At 41.2% G+C, this 19732-nt stretch overlaps 1 protein-coding gene across 3 annotated transcripts in view; it reads left to right on the forward strand.

Annotated features, from left to right (window-relative positions):
• Nucleotides 1-2674: 2674 nt before the first annotated feature.
• The window catches only part of GRK4 (G protein-coupled receptor kinase 4), a 161736-nt gene continuing 144678 nt past the window's right edge, over nucleotides 2675-19732 (forward strand). For 2 of the 3 annotated variants that reach the window (XM_075194343.1, XM_075194344.1), the window contains exon 1: nucleotides 2675-2952. In XM_075194343.1, coding sequence (XP_075050444.1) covers nucleotides 2895-2952 — 58 coding nt within the window. In that variant the 5' untranslated portion in view covers nucleotides 2675-2894. The remainder of the gene's footprint in view (nucleotides 2953-19732) is intronic. The other variant, XM_075194342.1, reaches the window with a different exon arrangement.

Below are 19732 nucleotides of genomic sequence, written 5' to 3' on the forward strand. Positions count from 1 at the left end.
AAATTTAGCTCCCCCTCCAATGCAACATGGTTTTGCCAAGGTAAAAAAAGTTATTCTTTATTTTTGCTTTACTTTCCTTAATGAATCTGGCCAATCATTTGTAGTCGTCCATTCATGACTGCTTTTGTGGGTCAGACTGGAAGAGTGAAAGAATCACTTAACTTTAGGACAACGTTGGGACCATCCCCTTAGAATAATTTCAGATTTTCAAATTTTTTCCCCCTAAAATGCTACTTGCTTTATCTTCATATATAATTAATCATGAGGGAGGGGACTGTCTTTCTTACATGTGTCATTTTTGTGTGTTGGAATGTTTTTTATAGCAATGATCGTAGTTCTAGTAATGCTATTTCCCCCCTACAGTGTGCCTGGAATGTGCAGATCCCAATGAACAACTCCTGATTAACCACACATCCTGAGTACCAGGAAAATTGAAATACTTAAGGTAGGAAAATGTTCTGTAGCTCCGTTAAAACAGGAACACAGCCCCTAAATGCATATTCTCCACCTTTTTCATCACTTGTAAAATGAAGCATCCTTTTTCCATGTGGATACAAGAGAGTGACAGGTCTGCACTCAAGAAGGGAATCTACTGCTCTGCACAGCACCACGCACTAGAAGTTGCATAATTTTGCACAAATGACGGCAGTTTGGTCCACAAATACTTATGCTTCTCCTTAAACAGTGGTTTTACATTTGTGCAAAAATAGACATCTGCACCGCAGACTTGCATTTTTCAAAATTACCCTTATTGTCTATGTTAGAAAAAAATACGTGAATTTTTATATTAATAACTGGAGACAACAGCAGTCTGCTGCTCAGTGTTGATGGAGAGGAGATGGTGCATCTTTCAGCACTGGAGACGGGGATTAGGTGCGAGATTAAAATGGCATAGGTAAAGTGTAGCGCCTGATTGGACAGAATTGCTGTCAGCCACAAAGGAGTTGCAATCAGATTCACAGGTCTCCCTGGCTTAGTGGACAAACTCTGTTTTGCTCAAACTGTTGAACATCACTGGTTGCCTACTGTGGCTCAGTTGGCATAGTCACCCGTTTATCAGCCAATCTCCTCTAGATTGTAAGCTCTCAGGAGCAGGGCCCTCTTCCTTCCTGTCCTCCTCCTATGTCCTCTTCACCCCAGCCATGTCCTGCACCTCCTTCCTGGGCTCTCTTCCCTTGATCTCCCTGTCCTAGCACCTCTATCAGTGGCTCTGATTCTTTTTGCAGAGCCAACTGTCATGGGCAGAGGTTTCAGCTTGCACAGAATCATTTCCCCACATCTCCCTCTTCTACTAATAGTGTGTTGTTATATCCCCTTGCAACTCATTGAGAAATATGTTTAGTTGCAGCTGTGCTGTGATGTGTATTGCTATGTTTACTGTATTGTCCTGTAATGCTATTTACTGTTTTGTTATATGCTTTCTGTACAGCATTGCAAAACCCTTTGTAATAATAATAATAATAATAATAATAATAATATTGTGCATTAGTATTTAATGTGAATTTATGTACATGTCCAGTGGTCAGGTCATGTTGGAGGTGTAGTGTCCTATGTCTGTATAGAGTGTAACAGAATTGCATTCTGATCATGTCCAGTGGTCAGGTCATGTTGGAGGTGTAGTGTCCTATGTCTGTATACAGTGTAGTAGAATTGTATTATGATCATGTCCAGTGGTCAGGTCATGTTGGGGGTGTAGTGTCCTATGACTGTATAGAGTGTAATAGAATTGTATTCTGATCATGTCCAGTGGTCAGGTCATGTTGGGGGTGTAGTGTCCTATGTCTGTATAGAGTGTAATAGAATTATATTATGATCATGTCCAGTGGTCAGGTCATGTTGGGGGTGTAGTGTCCTATGACTGTATAGAGTGTAATAGAATTGTATTATGATCATGTCCAGTGGTCAGGTCATGTTGGGGGTGTAGTGTCCTATGTCTGTATACAGTGTAATAGAATTGTATTATGATCATGTCCAGTGGTCAGGTCATGTTGGAGGTGTAGTGTCCTATGTCTGTATAGAGTGTAATAGAATTGTATTATGATCATGTCCAGTGGTCAGGTCATGTTGGGGGTGTAGTGTCCTATGTCTGTATACAGTGTAATATAATTGCATTATGATATACGGTGGCCGGGTCATGTTGTTATATCGCAGACGCACATGTGGAATATACATCAGCGGCAAACACAGGATTTTGACAGGGACATTCCAACATTGCATATATACATATATAAATAATCTAATTATACAAATACTAAATCCAGTACATGTAACAAACCTCCTGCTCTGGAAAATCACAGTTCTGTGGAAGTGTTTGTGCAAGGATAGAAATGGCAGTGAAGGTATTTCTCTGCATATTTAATGTCTGGTCTAGTGCAGGGTATTGGTGGGAGCCGGTCCATCTGTCACTCAATGGCTACATTGCTAGTTCTACTATAGCAGAGTGACAGCTGATGAACACTTTCCTGTAGCAGGTACAATAATCTGCATTCTCCTTACAAGTTGTGCCATAAAATAACCAGTGACTGGTCCATACTTTGCAGCATATTGGACATACATCATTAATAGATATCGGAAAGGTGCAGGCACAGCTGGTTTTTTAGCAGTGAAGGTTCATTCTGCTTCTGGGAGTGGTTCTAGCCCTGTCTCCGCCTCACTATAGGCAGCACTGAGAGCAAAACAGGAAGGAAGGAGCCCAGAGGAGAGAGGCAGCGCTGGAGCACACATTGTAGACCCAATGCTGGGAGCTGCCTTCATTGCACACAATGCGCTGGAGATGAGGCTGCCCATACATAGGATCTATGCAAGAAGAGGGCAGGTGCTGCTGGCTGTCAGGATAGCTTGCTAGGATCTGCTGATCTGCAGCCAGAGATGTGTAATTCTCACTGCACTGATTCATGATCATGGAGATTGAAAACATTGTGGCCAACACGGTGTTGCTGAAAGCCAGAGAAGGTAAGAACCAGTGGGCAGGGTGCAGAAGGAGCAGGGGCTGGTACATGCACACATATTGGTAGAGCTGTAACCCTGCATGACTAAGATATGTGCATAGGGGACTATGATGTTTTTACACTCTTTTCTGCATTTCAGCCATGCTCTCGTTTTTATGATATAAATACTGTGGGGGCTAATGCAGGGGAAACACTGATAGGTGGGCAAATGACTCCTGCACAGGCCAGCTCAGCCATGGACATATAGGCAGTGCAGGGAAATTCACGATGAGCATTCCAGGCTCAGCAACCTGTAGAAATATTCTGTCTGCACAAGGAGCAACGATGCAAAACCACCTTATGGCTGGGGATACTAATGGGGCTGAAAAGAAGCACATTAGTGACAGTCTGACAAGTGGGATTGCAGCAGCATTAATTGCATGGACCATTAAGAGCAAATAGTGACTACCTATGTGGACAATTTCTTGCCACCCAGTCACTTGGGGTGTATGGTGGACTAAGCGTTTTGGGTGTATACTGTACTGTTATATAGTGATACAGTAAAATAGATTATTATGGTAGTGCTATGTGAAAGTATACTGGGTGTATTTATCAATTGGAAATAACCAGTGTTGCTCTTCACATCTATTGCCTATTACGTGGGTGGGACACACAGTTTACTGCTCACCCTAACCATCGGGCATGACTGGTAAATGCCATCCGTGTCTGTGCTTTTTGGTAATTTTTGTTCTCTTTTCTTCAGTACCTGTTCTGTGTAGATGAAATCTCTCTCAATGTTTTTTTTTTTTTTTTTTTACAGTAGTTGTCAGTTTTGGCTATATATATATATATATATAATTAATTTATTGTGCTTTTCTACTTGTGAAAACAGTGCATCCTTTCTATTCCAGACAGTTAGGTGTCTTGGTAATATTTAAGTTTAAAACCATCAACAACCCCTCCCCCCCCCCCCCCAGAATAAGGAAACTTGAATTTGAGCCTAAAACTCTGTTATTTAACTATATAATTTCTTGACTGCTGTCAATATGTTTTCACTATATAGGGAGAATGTAAAATGAAATATGGAAGACAGAGTGCACAAATAAGTGGTACATTGTGATTGGTTACATTGGAAATTCTTTATGATCAATCAACTGTTTTATAGAATTCTTATTTAAAACAATGCAGGGAAAGACTATTCTGTAGCACAGTGCCACAAGATTATTACTTCCGATTGCCTCTTCTATAAAACATCTCTAAATCTATGACTTCTGTAAAACTGTTTGTACAACATCTGCGTCCTCTGTACATCAGTCTCTCGGTGAAACAAACTCGCTACCGTGGCCTTTTGGTTATCTTTGCTCTTCAGCAGTGGAAAGGTTAAGTTCCACAATACATTGAAATATATTTGTATAATTATATGCATTTATTTATAAAGCTGCAACATATTACATGACACTGAAGGGATCAATATAACAAAGAAATGAAATACAATTATGTTAAACACAAGTTAAAGTCAGACCGTCCCAAACAAGCTTACCATCTAAAAAAAATATAGAGCATTTTTTTCTTTTAATCTTTCAAACAATAACTGCTTGTTCTTTCAAGTCAACTGCTTGATAAATCGCACCACGTAGAGTTTTGACTTTTAGTCAAACAAAATATTTTTAATTTTTTTATATTTGTCTAAAATGTCAAACTTTTCTCTCATTACTGCAGCCTAGTAGTTGTCCCTGCAGGAGTAGCTGGCTGCCTTTGTACTTCACGAAGCTTAAAAAGTGATGTATTTTTATCTCATTCACTGGTGGGGGTATCGACGGGATCTCTTTTATATATTTTATTCAGTTGTTTGGAGGACATAGTTCAATATCAACATGATGTAACGTTTTTTCTTCCCCTCATTATATTTTTACATAAAAATTGAGCACTATCCATGAACTTCCATCCAGGTCCTGTCTGTGTATCGTATTAACTCTTGGCACGTCTTATACTAACTCTGCAAACATACATTTTATTACACCATAAACCAAATTGTTGTTCTTAATAATATTAATATAACTTTTTTTTTTTTTTTTTTGTTTTTAAATATTTTATTTGTAACTGCAGATTAGTTAAATATACAGCAAATGTAGAGATTGTAAAAGACCGGTATACGTAGTAAGGCAGAACAATAAACAGTATATTAAACCTCAAGGCCAGCCTACTAGAATCTGATTGGTCGCTATAGGCAACATCTCCACTTTTTCAAACCTGCAGTTTAGTAAATATACCCCTTAATGTTTTTGAAGATGTTGCACACAGTCAATGAGAAAGTGGTGCTTCTTTTAAGCTACAATCGAACTTTCACAAAAATAAACACATCTGAGAGCAGATTGCAATTTATAACACATATTGTTGATTGTGCAAGTTATGATTCTATACCGATGGGTTCTAACGTCAACAGGTATTTTTTCAACGCTGTCCAACCAATAGCCCATGGGCCATAATCGGGCTTTCCAAAAGTGTTATGTGATTTTTGGCTTCCATCCTAAGTCATTTGACTTCTGTTGTATAATGTATTACATCATTGACGTGAATAGGTAGTAGCCCACAGCTCTGTAGTAAGCTGCCCCTTATATAACTTGTGCTCTTTGGACTTCTACGTACAGTTTCGATGTCACATTTCATCTCTTCCCACCAGCTGGTGTGCGTGGGCAAAGCACCCAAGTGTCACACTTGTAGCCTTGTGTAATAATGATCAGGTTTGACAATTTCAGAAGCTGAAAGATTAACCCTTTATCCTTTCCCCGGCACTGTCCTTAAGAATCCACGTTTGAGTGACTGCCAGCGATATGCGAGCCGGTCCTATGTTATTACAAATGGTAATGTGTGTTTCTGCAGTAAATTGCCCCAGTGATGTAGTCTGAAAAACATTAGCTCATTTGCTGTGGGGCCTCGCTACTCCTTTCAGAGTCCCAGAGGCACACAAGTACTTAAACATATTCCTGAGAACATTTCTAACTTTAGATACAACTTGCTATATTTAAACTGGCTATCTGTATTTCTTGCCTATTATCCAGCCTGTATTGTACATTCCAATAGAGTAACGTCCAGAGGCAGCGACAAGCCGTCGGCAGGCGGAGGGAAATGATCCGTGGGTGCGGAACCGCTATCTACTGCTATTGGCGCAGTCTAGACACTTTTGCTAGTTAACGGCGGTGCGCGGATTCGCCCCTCGCATTTAGTGATGTAAACTTGTAAACTGTTTTGATGTATGGTCTCCAGTCCTGGTGTTTGTATAAGATATACGTAGGATCTCCTTTTGCCAGTGAACAGTCCTGTGGTTTTCATAACTGGAAATTAGTGGTTCAAGCTTGTGGTCTTCTAGTGTATAGTTTCGGAGCAGCATACAATCTGAGTGTTGTGCCTATTAGCATTACTATGTCCTTAATGTTTAAGTCTTACAGCTCAAAGCTACAATGTCTGAGGTATCTGTAGTCAGGTGTTGTCTAGACATACGGGACATCTGTTTCCATTCTTCTACATGCATGATGCAGAATTCTAAAGGTGAAACCTACTTGGAGATGGCTGGCAAATTTTAGCCCCAGGGATGGGGGTGTAAGACTCTGCTCCGCAGTCTATTAGGATCAGTTGAAAGGGGAAGAAAAAATGCAGGTGGCCCATTATGGGACCGGTACGGGGGGCAGATGCCCCCCTGCGGTTAGATGTATTTGTTTTCCGACTGTACCAACTCCTAGAAACTACAGGTCCCCGACTGTTGCAGAGCTATGGGCATTGATGGCCAGGGGCTGGCTAGCATATGCCCCGGGCTACCTCAGGCTGGGTCACTATGCTACTTGCATTTTGTTCCCTCTTAAAATGTTCCTTATAGGCTGCTGAGGCGAGTCACGTCCCCCTGGGCTAACATTTTCCAGCCAGCCCATGCCGATGGCTGTCGGGCAGGGTCGTCTTTCCGACTGGGCACGATCGGCAGGGGCCCAGCTGGAAAGGGGGCCCCAGGCAGGACGGAAATAAAAAATCCTGTTAAAAAACAAAACAAGAAAACCTTACCTTTTGCGGTCAATGGGCGATCCGGCTCTCTCCATGGTCCCCTCTTCCGTGCTGAGTTTGCAGTGACGTTCATTACGAGCACAGCACATACATATATATATATATATATATATATATATATATATATATATATATATATATATAATAAATTAATTAATTATAGGGGCCCCGGTGTACTGCTTTGCCCGGGGGCCCATAATATTGCTAATATGGCCCTGCTGTCAGGGCATGTTAGGATATATATTTGCACAACTGCTTCAGTGCCACAAGTTGCCCACCTCTGCTCGACAGAGCCCAGGCTTTTGTTCATATAATTGTGTGTAGTCACAAACTACAAGACATGAGTGTGAAAAATTGTGCACAGGAAATCAGGAATGTAAAGCTAAACTGTTTAAACAGCATAGTTAACTGAAGTAAAATATGTACTGTAGAGTGTACATTCCTCAATAAAATAAGACTGACTTGCTGTCAGTTTCAACAAGACTAGCAATGGCATGAGTCACGGTCATGAATACTTCTCACTTTTTTCTTTTTTTTTTAAAGCTTGATTTCTAGTAAACCATTATATAGGCATCAGAGTGCAGCCTAAGTTCACAAGGAACCACTGGCATCACTTAGTCACTTTGTCCGTTGATAGTCTACCTCATAAATACTGGGTCAGTCCACAAAACGATTATTGGCACACTTTAATAATCAATGTAGATGTTGACAAAGTATTGATTTGACCACTACTGACGCAAAAAATACCATTTTGCAATTACTGGTAGATAACATGAAATGAATGTGGCCTTTTACTTTCAGACTCCTCTTCTGAACACTCTAATAGCATTATTGATCTCGGCTGCCCAAATGCGCACTCTCTTCCTCTGTACTGATCCGGTCTCCTCACAGAGCGATACAAAGCCATGCACTTAATGCACAGGTCCCCAGGTGACCCTGGGTGCGCTATTATGGGCATTAATAAGGATTTCCTCAATGGAGCTTTGAGCAAAATGTTGACACGTCTCGGGTCCATCTTTCTAGCATTGATTTAAACATCTCTGCAAACATTGATTGACTGTTGACAGTCGGGGTTTGCTGCAGTAACCTGAAACCTGTCATCAGAGTCACTGTGTGCAGTGAGGTAATTTTATCTAATACACAGGATTTTAACTGTTTTACAGCCTTACACTCCAGCAGCCTATAGGTCCAGCAGCATATAGGTCCAGCTGAGTGGAGATTTTATTTTGGGGTGCATTTACTTTTATATCTACAACTTGGCGTACCCTACTTTGTGATACTTCCTAGAACATGTTGCGAACTCCTTTTCTGCTAGATGGTAAGTGCCCCATAGATAGTTACTACTTTAATTGTTTTTATTGTTTTTCGTAAGCCAATATACACCATAAAAACATTACATGGAACTTTGTGAAATGGTAATTGTTCCTTACAGAAAAGTAAAGGGTTTAGTCCAGTGTTGGCTAACCTGTGACACTCCAGGTGTTGTGAAACTACAAGTCCCAGCATACCCTTCCAGCAATAAGCTGCTATAGATTGGCAAAGCATGCTGGGACTTGTAGTTTCACAACACCTGGAGTGTCACAGGTTAGCCAACACTGGTTTAGTCAATAGGACCCCCACCCCAGCTTGTGATTCCAATTGTGTAACTAATGTGGTACCTCAATGGAGTAATCCAGTCAGGCGGCATTTTTTAAAATTTTTAATTTTTTTTTTTTACTTGCCTTCCATATATGGCACACAACGCTATCGACTGCCACGATGCTCGCCATTTTGTAACACGGGAGCACTGAATCTCTGTCTCTGGAACCATTGATTAAAAATTGTTAACTTTTAGGAACCAGAGCCAGGGTACGCTTGTCAATTCTCTAATTGGGTGGTCACTATTGACTGAGACTTTTTGACAACCCCGTTGAGCAATAATGAGTGACCCGTTCCGAATGTAGAACTGGATCATTCTGCAATTTGGCCACCCACGTGGCACCAATCCAGTTTTTTGATGTTTAGGCCAAGTGAATGGACAACTTGGGGGCCAATGTCTGCCCCCCCCCCCCTCCCGCCCCTGGTAGATATCTGTCATTGGCCAACCAAACTTTCCACCTGTCCACCAGACTCTAATTATCAGACTCTAATAATTTGAGATAAGTTTGGTCTGAATGTACCAAAGTGACCACCCAAATTGCTGATTGTATGGACAGCTTTAGCCAAACATCTGTAAGGCCTTATAGGGTGTGTAGCTGCAGGCCCAGATAAAGGAGAAATGGAAGAGAGGAAGCCAGAATAATATAACACAACTGAGCATCAGTTATTACCTTTTCTCTTCTGGGACCCAGATTATTTTTTTTATTCTATTTGATTGAAAAACATGTTCAGCGGAGTGACTCAGTGGTTAGCACTTCTGTCTCACAGCACTGGGGTCATGAGTTAAATTCCCAACCATGGCCTTATCTGCGTGGAGTTTGTATGTTCTCCCCGTGTTTGCGTGGGTTTCCTCAGGGTGCTCCGGTTTCCTCCCACACTCCAAAAACATACTAGTAGGTATTGGCTGCTATTAAATTAACTTCTGTCTGTCTGTCTTAGGAAATTTAGACTGTAAGCTCCAATGGGGCAGGGACTGATGTGAGTGAGTTCTCTGTGCAGCGCCGCGGAATTAGTGGCGCTATATAAATAATAGATGATGATGATCTAACGCAGCGCTGTTCATTGAGGGGAACATTATACACAAATGATATATATAATGGAAAGTAAAGAGGGCCCTGCCCAAACAAGCTCACGGTCTAATATTAATAGCTTTTTTGTCTGAAGGCATATTATTAATAAAAAAGTATATAAATTTAGTGATCTACAAAAATAACATTAGATATGAGTAGTAGTTTACTAATTATTTGCATAATAACTTTAAATATAATAAAGCATCCTATGGACCTACATTAAGTTGCTTTAATGACTTTCTTGCAGATACAAGTTAAAATATCTGCAAATCTTGTTGGTGTGTGAAGTAGCTGACAATTCAGCTTCAACTTGCCATTATTTTTAATGTGGTATATTCTAGTGTTATGTGGGGAGAAATATAAATAAAATGTTGGTGTATAGGACAATGTAATGCAGTTCTGTAACCCAGAGGGCTGGATAGAGGGTTAGGCACAGTTGGCTCATGCCTAAGGGCAGCAAATACTAAGAGGCTGTGTCTCCTCTGCACAGCATGTTCGTCACCCTTCATTTTTAGCGCTCTGCCTGGCCCTCCGCAAATCGTAAATCAAAAAAGAAATTATTGCTTCGCACACGTTACATTTTTGATTTGACAGAGCAGATATACATTTTTTGTCGATGTAGGATAATCGAACTATAACAATAGACAGACTTCACTTTGCTTCAGTCTGATCCCTTTGGCTTAAAATTTCTCACCAACACTGATTTGGATTATTGATTGATCTGGCCATCTATATTTTGGTCATATTCAATAGGTCGCCCCACGTGTCATTTATTTACCATTTTGACAAAACCAACCACTCTCAGCTATTGTGGTGTAAGGTAAGAGGCCAGCTTTTGACAGAGCAAGTGTCTCGCTGTTGTGATTCTTAGTGCAGAACTTCGTCTTTGAGCGCCGTTGATAAATAGCCCCCGCTGTCAGATTGCTGTAACCAGACTCAGGGAGTGCATAGGAATCTGCTAAACCTCTCCAGTTATGTATTAGATAACAGTCTCTCTTTTATCAGGGAGGAGACTTAAAATGTTATAAGTGCTAGGGAGTTTGACTGATAAGCAGGGAGTGTAATTTTGTGTGCATGGTACATAGTACAACAAGCGTTTGCTTTCATTTTTAAAAGACCGTTTAAAGTTGCAAATCACCATATGCGAAAGAGATATATATATATATATATATATATATATATATATATATATATATATATATATATATATATATATACACACACACACATTGCTGCATGCAGGGCTACTTTGTGTTGGGTCACCTACAATCTAAATTCCCTAACACACACACACACACACTAGGGTCAATTTGATAGCAGCCAATTAACTAAATTCCCTAACACACACACACACACGGGTCAATTTGATAGCAGCCAATTAACCTACTAGTATGTTTTTGGAGTGTGGGAGGAAAGCGGAGCACCCGGAGGAAACCCACGCAAACACGGGGGGAACATACAAACTCTGCACAGATAAGGCCATGGTCGGGAATTGAACTGGTGACCCCAGTGCTGTAAGGCAGAAGTGCTAACCACTACACCACCATGCTGCCCCAATCCCTTGGCTGCATGTGTTTCAGGCACATATCAGAGCTGAGATAAACCTGAAAGCATTTCAGTGATCGTGTCTGGTTGTAAGTTACACTATTGGACATAGGTTTGGAATTTGAAGTACCGTCTCTCTGTTGCACTGCTTAGTACACAGTTCCCTGTTTGAAACTATATGTATTATGTCTGCAAAGTTGCACAATCATTAGCTGTCTGCCTTAAAGGCATGTTATGCTGCCGGAGTGCTTCACCGAGAAGCCGTTCTTTTATATGGTAAATAAATTATGATGTGAATTGAAGTCCCTCCTGCTTTTACCATTTCACTTTTTTTTTTTTTTTTTTAAAGTGCATTAATCTTTTAGAAAATCTCCAGCCGCGCACAACTGTTTCCCACATAAAAGCAAATTTGTGTGGTTTGTCTGTGTTCATGTCCAGTGTTGTGGAGGCATTATGTGTCCTCGCAGGTGACCTACTCTACGTGTTGAAGTTATTATGTTTTACGGGGGTGAATCCTTTTTCAAATCGGTGTTTTTACGTTTTGAGTTATAATTTATATATAATCTAACCCTCACGAGTCTCAAAATTTTATAATTGGCTAAGACAAATAACACAAATTTTACTTTGCTATTATTTGTTCAACAAAACTCCGTGATTCAGTAGCTTGTAGACCTACCTTTAGCGGCAGTAACTGAAAGTATCTGATTATCAGTGTCTCGCATCGTATTTGAGGGTGTTTGACCTACTCCTCTGCACCATTGGTTCAATTCATTAATGTTTGATGTCATTTGTCTGTATAGCTCTCAGGAGTTCCCGCCACAGCATCTGATTGAGGTCTGGCCATTTGAAAAATCTCAATTTATATTTTCTTTTTTCTTTTTTTTTTTCCGTTTTGTTTTCCTGGCAGTCATCAATTTTAACATTTACCAGACCTGTAGATTCCTGGATGTAGCGTTTAGGTTATTCACTATTTTCACAGAGCATCATATGGTCTGATCTTTGGATGAATTTGCTGGGTTTCAAACTTTTTGGACTATAGGCATCTGCCTTTAGTGTTCTCCATTTGTAAATCTTTCTCACTGTAGAATGATGGTCTTCAAATTGTTTGAAAATAGCGTTATAACCCTTTCTAGCCTGATGAACGATTGGTTCTCTGAGATGATTGCAGATGTGTTTTCTTTATGATTTAACATAGACCGTACTTGACCATTCCGGGAGACTTTGGAATTCTGGGTAGGTCTCCAAGACCCCCGCGAGAGCAGGCAATTCTTCCGCAACTTGCCCGTTGGGAGCCTAAACTATGTGATTTGCGTCACTTTGGCCCACCCCCTGTGACAAAACGACGCTATTTCCTGCATCCTGTCCCACCCTCCTACCGCACACCCCCTCTGGGATCATCCGGAGGGCAACAATAGAAAATTGGCAACTATGCCATAACCCTAAATGCTCAAGACTGAACTGTTAAAAGTTTTGCTTTTATATAGAGCATACTTGCCAACTTTTCAATGTTGGCCCCGGAAGTTCCTGGGAAGAGATTAGGTGTGTGTGGGCGGGTCTCGGCGAATCTAATCATTTTGGCCCCGCCCCCAGCAATGCAATGACAAGGAAATCGTGTCACGGAGGCTCGGAATCCTGCCACTTCGTTAGGCAGTGGGCTGATATTCTGGAAGCCGTCATCTGTCCACTGATGTGATATTAGCGAGTACAGGACTGCTTAGTGTCATAATGTAGGGAGGGAATTGGAGGCACAGGCTGAATGTTACATAGTGGAAAGAGCAGGGTACTCAAAGCACATCCTAGTGATATGAGATTCGCGTCACATTGATGCAGGACAGTTTTGGTGTCAAATGCACTCCTGTATGAAACCATTTTTATATTCATGTAGTTAATTAAATTAATAACTGTTTGACAATCTTAGTATTTGTTGAATAATCTTCTTTTCAATGAAAAAGTGATTTCATTTTTTTTTTTTTTTAAAGCTGGTCCCTTACCTATAGACAGCAGATGCAGCTGTATCATGGGCTAAAGTCATTATTCATAAGAATGCAGCCTATTAATTCACCAGAAACTAGTGACATCATAAGGCACAATTATGTCTCTGTTTTCCTGTGAATAAAGTGAGTATTGGTTCATACAGACAGACCAACGTTAGCGGCATTGTCCAACCTTGATGAAATGTATCTCCAGTTACTGCTCTCTGTAGAAGTCACTGAAAGGCTGCTTCACCCCATCACGTCCATCACTACTGTTAAGTCGGCTCTTTTAGTGCAGCCTCGGTTTCCCTTAACTCCTGGAAGAGCATTGATCCTGGGAGAAATCTGATTGTTACTAGTCCAGAAGGAATTGTTTTCCCCCTCTTAAAGTACAATTGACAAATGTTTCCCTCTAGTCCCAGAGATCAATAAAGTATAAATATGAGAGGAGTAGATTATCAATATCCTCTTAACACTGAAACAGGTTGACTTGCAGAGACCGCTAATATTTTCATTGCTACTTAGGCATATTGCTCATATATCCCAGTGTGTGTATAGGATGCAGGGTCTAAATGAACAAAACTTAGGCCAGGACAACACTGCGCATCGCATAATTGAAAGGAGATTGATGAATAAGTCTGGAGTTCTAGCTACGGAACTATTGGAGGTTTTCATTGTCGCCGCTTGTTGAATTACGTTGCTGTTCAGACATGTAAATAGGAATATGTCCCAGTCCTAGGTTGAAAGCTCTGCGTCCCTCCATCTTTTATCCTCTGCTCCTTAAAGAAAAAATATGTGCATTACACACAAGCATTGGATTTCATTGACGTCACCTAGAAAAACAAGGCTTTGAGATAGTCTCAACTGCTCTGATCGTTTGTTTGAAGAAGCGACCCTTTCTAATACTGGGATATTTCTGATTTGGAAAAACAAAATGCCCTACTGCGAAAGCAGTTTGAGTGGTTTAAGGAATGACAATTTAAAGAATCCTTGTGGTTGACAGGCTGAGTGAAGTTTAGAACATATTATAAGACGGAGGAGGTCTAGGGAAGATAACGATGATGTCATTTCTCAATGAACATGTTTCTGCATGGGAAGGGGGCAGATAATTGTCCCATTTGGTTCCTGCTAAAGTTTATTTGGCTAGGATGCCTCTTAGTCTGTTTAAATTACATTTTAATATGTATTGAGAAGTGGGTAGGGGTAAGAAAATTAGAAATCATGAGAGCAGGTAAATTGATTTCCTTTTTTTAGTTTTTGGCGTTGTAACCAATAAAATATCTACCCGGGGCAACAATTTTGTGTTCTATGCAACTTGTTTCAACCTATCTTATTAAAGGGTGGCACCATGGCAGGACTTTATGTGGACTAAATTGCTAATTATTACTAAATATCTGTTTTAGTGTGTTTCTTATTTACATGTGTTCTTAAAGGTTCTTTGGGCCCGATTCAGTTCAGCGTGATGTGCAGCAGAATGGCCCGCGGGGGCACTCCCCAGCCATGCATCATCGCGGATTTTGCCTTGCATGTCATAGAGGTGCACAAGAAAATCTACGCCTTTGAGTACTGTAGTACCCGGAAATTCTGCCGCACATTGCTAGGAACTGGATCGGCCCCATAAAGTCTTACACATACTTGACAACTTTTTCTCGTTTGCTTCAGGGAGATCCCGGAGGAGGTGGGCGTGCGGGGACGGAGCTTGACGAATTGCATCATTTTGGCCCTGGACTCTAAACGATTGTCACCATTTTTGCCAATTACAGCAGGGGGCGGGGCTAAGATGACGCGATATTTGCTTCATTAAGTCCCCCCCCAACTTATTTATTGCGGAGCGTAGGCAACTATGCGTTAAAGAAAAGCAGCTAATGATTCTCAAGAGACAGAAGTGTCTTTTACATTTCTGTCTCCATTGCTGAAGTCATGTTGGTTTTACCTGTCAGTCTTTGATTAAATCTCGGTTCCATGAAAATGGCCACGTCCATAGGCATCAATACCTGGACATAGGACACAATTTCTGAACTGTGTCATCATGCCACAGATGGCAAAGCCAACCACATCCTTTACTGGCTCAGCATCAGGGAGAATGCCAGACTCTTCAGGGAGTGAGGGAGATCACCCCTATTTCAGGGAGTCTCCCTGACATTCAGGGAGAGTTGGCAAGTATGGTCTTACAGCCCTCTTCTCCAAGACTCTTATCCACGTGTTTTATAGGTTAAAGATCAGGACAATATTTACAGGACTCATGCTTGTCAACTAATTCCCAGGGAAAGTTGTGTTTGTGTAAGGTGAGCCACATAAAACTTGGATCGCTCAGTTTACCCAGCCTGCAATGTCCATGAACATTCTGTCTTGCGTATTGTCAAATACGTGTGAGCTTTGACACAAGCGAGCAGCACCGCAATTATATTTTGCTTTTCTTCTATGTTTGGGTGGTAAGTCCGTCAGAAGTGATTGTAATGGCACTGGGTTTTTGTTTTTTTTATGGCTGCAGTTTCCTTAACATTCAGTATTTTCTTACATGTGTTTTGCTTTGAAACACATTTCCAATCTCCAAAACCTCGACATAGCAAAGCAGTGTGGCTTGACCGAACCCACTGAGCGACACGGCCACAAAGTAATAACAATAATTACAGTTACAACATTTCTAGCAAAGTTACGCAATGCTCATGTCTCACATTATTGTCGTCCCATTTGAATATGGTTTACTGACCATTGTATAATACAGTATTTACTGAAGACTAGTATTTTTACTAAAACATTGGCAAGCCAACGCAGCATCTTCAGAAGAGAGGGGGGCTTAGAGATTGTGAGGGTTTCAAAACATGTATCTCACAAGCACAGTTGTGAAACTTGTAGGGTCAAGTGGAGGCTATTTCGCATTGTTGTGTGTGTGTGTGTGGTTTTTTTTTTTTGCAACAACTTGACGCCTAACAGTTGCATGAGTGGAAATATCCGTTGATATCAGATCAGTATGTATCTATTGTGTCCTAGAGACTAAGCAATCGTTCCAAGGTCTGTTAGGTAAGGTTCACATGTTCAAGTCGACATTAGCTGTAGCAGTTTAACTAACACGAGTGCTATTGAAGTTTTTATGTGGAGGACTCTTTAAGGTCCATTAAAGGGTAACTCTGCTCTTCACTAAGGTGTTTGAAAGAGGACAGTTTAGATATACTTCATACTTGCCAACCTTTTTAAAAGTTAAATCTGGGAGATCCCGGGCAGGGGGGCGTGGTTGGAGGGCGGGAGGGGCAGGACGTGGTCAATCGCAGCATTTTGGCCCCAGCTCCCCGTGACAAAATGCCGTTTTTGTTGCGGGGGCCAAAATGGCGTGATTCACCGCAAATCTCCTCATTTTGAGGAGCAAGTTGCTGCATGCGGGATACTTGCCTGCTCTCCCGGGAGACCTACCCGAATTTCGGAAGTCTCCCCGACATTCCGGGAGAGTTGACAAGTATGATATACCTAGCCCTCACTGTGTATAGCATTGTACAAGTAAAATAATCTGCATGAGCTCTTTTTTGCAGATCTGCACAGGACAGTTCCAAAAGTACTCTTGAAGAATAAAGCGATGTAATTAGTAAAAGCTGCGTGAGGTCATGGCATATAGCAGTAAATTAAAGACATCTGAAGGTGGGAACCCTTTTTAACCATCTTGAAATCTGTATTGATATACTTGAGATCTGCTGCAAGAAGATACTATCCGAAGTCTGCTTGGTACACTAATCTAAACCAAATTAACTTGATATCGAACCTCTGTGTTGCTGCCATGGATGGTCCAGACTCTATAGACTACTTGTGACCGGATGGGCTTACTTTTCCACCTGGTCTGTAGGGGGGCGGGAGAAGGAATGGAGGGGTGTCCTTCCTGCACAGTTTATTTTAGTTACCGACTCACAGACCACTCCTACCGTGTGTCCCCTTGCCACCAGACACTCACCGACTACGAAAGCCAACTGCGCAATAGTTGTAGGAGAATTCGGCTGCCACCACTGGGCTCCTTTGCAGCACCCAGAACCGCGTACTTCTGTGGTAGCTGGTATAGCTGCTGTAATGTCTCTTTGGTGTGGGCTGGTTGGTACCTCCTGACCGCTTACTATGAATCAGGACTGCTGAGTAGCGGGCAGAGCGTTGACACAGAGGCACTGGGTTAGACCCAGGACAGCCGGGGAACGGATTAGAGCTTTTATCTGTTGGTCACAGGGTACAGCAGGTAATAGTCACAGGTAGAATCTTAAAGGAGTGATGGTTTATTGCTCAGGAGTCCTGACAAGGACTTTTACACACCAGTTTGTGGTACTGGTGATCACCCAGAAGGTCAGATGGAAAATGATACATTGCATGGTCAAACAGTCCTCCTTTTGTACAGATTTACACACAAGTTGTCAGGGGGTAGCACAGCCCCGTGATCCGATCAGGCACCGAAGCGTCTGATGACACATCAAACGATTTAACATCCAGATATAATCCAGTCTTGCATCTAACACAATTTAACCTTTGCATCAACCGGTGATTTAAGCAAATTTGCTTTCTACATTGTTGCTGGGTTACCTGTCTCTCTAACAAGACATGCTAACAGTTAACGACCTCCTGCTGGGCCTCAGGCTGCTATTAATCATTTGTTTTTGGCCTACCACGGCAACCACAGTCACATGGCATATGTAGTGAGCAGAGAGGCTTTTGGATGCCCCTCTGAGCTCTGTCTGCACTGTGACATCCTCATTCTCCTCCCACTGCCATTACATTACATGCTGCGAGTGACGCTGTGTATGTTTGTATAGCAGGCTGACTGTTTCTGTGCCTGGTAACCATTTTTGTTTGTCAACCAGAGAAAAAGAAAAATTATGCATGCTTAAAAGGTATTTAAAGAAAACAATAAATCTTCTATGTGGGATTGCTGATTTATAAACTGTAGTGTGCCAATTGTTCTTCCCAGTTTTTGAAGTCAAAACTAGTGATGATCAATGTGTATTCTTCAGGTTGTAAGATGAATAGATGGAAGTTGAATTTAAAATGATTGCAAATGCCTGTATTGCTTTATGTATTAGGCATTCAAGTAATGGATAATGAATTGGTTAAAACAGGATAAAGTTGTTATGACTTATTGTTTATACTGTATATTTTATTTTTGGTTGTTGTGCGGTTCTGTTTTGTTTTTAAACAGAATTATTTTATTTTTATTTTTTAACTTAAGATTTTTAGCAATTTTCAGTGACACTCGCTTATGTGAATTTCCTGCAAATTGACTCTAAAACTGAGACTCCCCTCCTGCCCCTTGAGCAGGTCCCATACATTGGGCTGGGTCACTGGACTACCTGGATATTCTTCCTTTAAAATGCTCCTAATAGGGTACTGAGCTGAGTCTGACAAATTTTAGCCCCAGGCTAAAATTTGCCAGTTAGCCTGTATCCTGTATTTACCTTCATATCACCCAAGGATCCTACTCCAATAATGACTGGTAAGTTCTATTGTGCAGTAAAACTCTAGATTATAAATGGTCTATTTAGCATCAAATGAACTACTACAAGAAATGGCATCTGGCTATCTCAAAAGGTTAGTCACTCTGCAACAGTGGAACCATTCTTTCGAAGGTATTGAGCTTGCGTCTCGTACTTGCGCGAATATGCGCTCCCTGTGCCAGAAGCCAGTCTAGCTTGTTCCCCACCAAGAACATGCCCTCAGGCCAGAATGCAGTGGAAACAAAGTTGAACCAAGAATTGAAGACCACTTATGGGGAATGACAAACTATACCGTGTTCTACAGGACTCCCACAGTTTTTGTGAAGGCCCAGTTGGTATTGTATGCTAGTACTTCACTTAGGAGGACTATGCTATGTCTTGAGCAGTCTTGTAATATGAATGCAGATTAGAAACAGCCAACTCCTCCACGGTTAATGGGAGTTTTGGGGGTCCTCACTTCTGAGATTTGTTATATAAAGTCTAGTGCTGCTCTTTGAATTTTATCTGTTTATGGACCTGAACTGGTGGGAGTAAATTGGGCAAAATATGATTTTGATATTTTTTGTCCAACCCTTCCAGTAGACCGTGTACCTAGGATCGGGAGCTAAATTTTAAATAGATTTTATCTTCCAAAGATACAAAGACCCCCAGAGCTTCCAGCAGTTTTTCAACCCGGGTTGCACAGAAAACAAGCTGATTGGCTGTCTGCCTGTCTCTGGAGGATTTGGAATTAGGCATTTCTCATTCATTTTATGCTTGTCAAAAAGAGGCCATTAATTTTCCATCTAGAAGTCTAGTCTTTTGGGGTAATCATTGAAATATGCAATGCCTAGCTTTAAAAGCTCCTACAACCTTCCCTTAAATATATGTTTCCCAGTCTCTTTATGCCTTTCAGAAAGCCCTCCTAGACTAGTACGACTAAATATATAAGCCAATTGGAGGTATTCATTATTGTATTATTATATTGTGTATCACCATTTTTCAGCCAATGAAAACTGCTCTGGTGATGACTCCCACAAATTGCCAGGGCATAGACTTGTGCATTAAGAATGGGGTCAACCCGGGAAATTCCC

The sequence above is a fragment of the Mixophyes fleayi genome, chromosome 1 (genome assembly GCF_038048845.1).
Source record: "Mixophyes fleayi isolate aMixFle1 chromosome 1, aMixFle1.hap1, whole genome shotgun sequence".
In the NCBI taxonomy this organism is placed as follows: Eukaryota; Metazoa; Chordata; class Amphibia; order Anura; family Limnodynastidae; genus Mixophyes; species Mixophyes fleayi.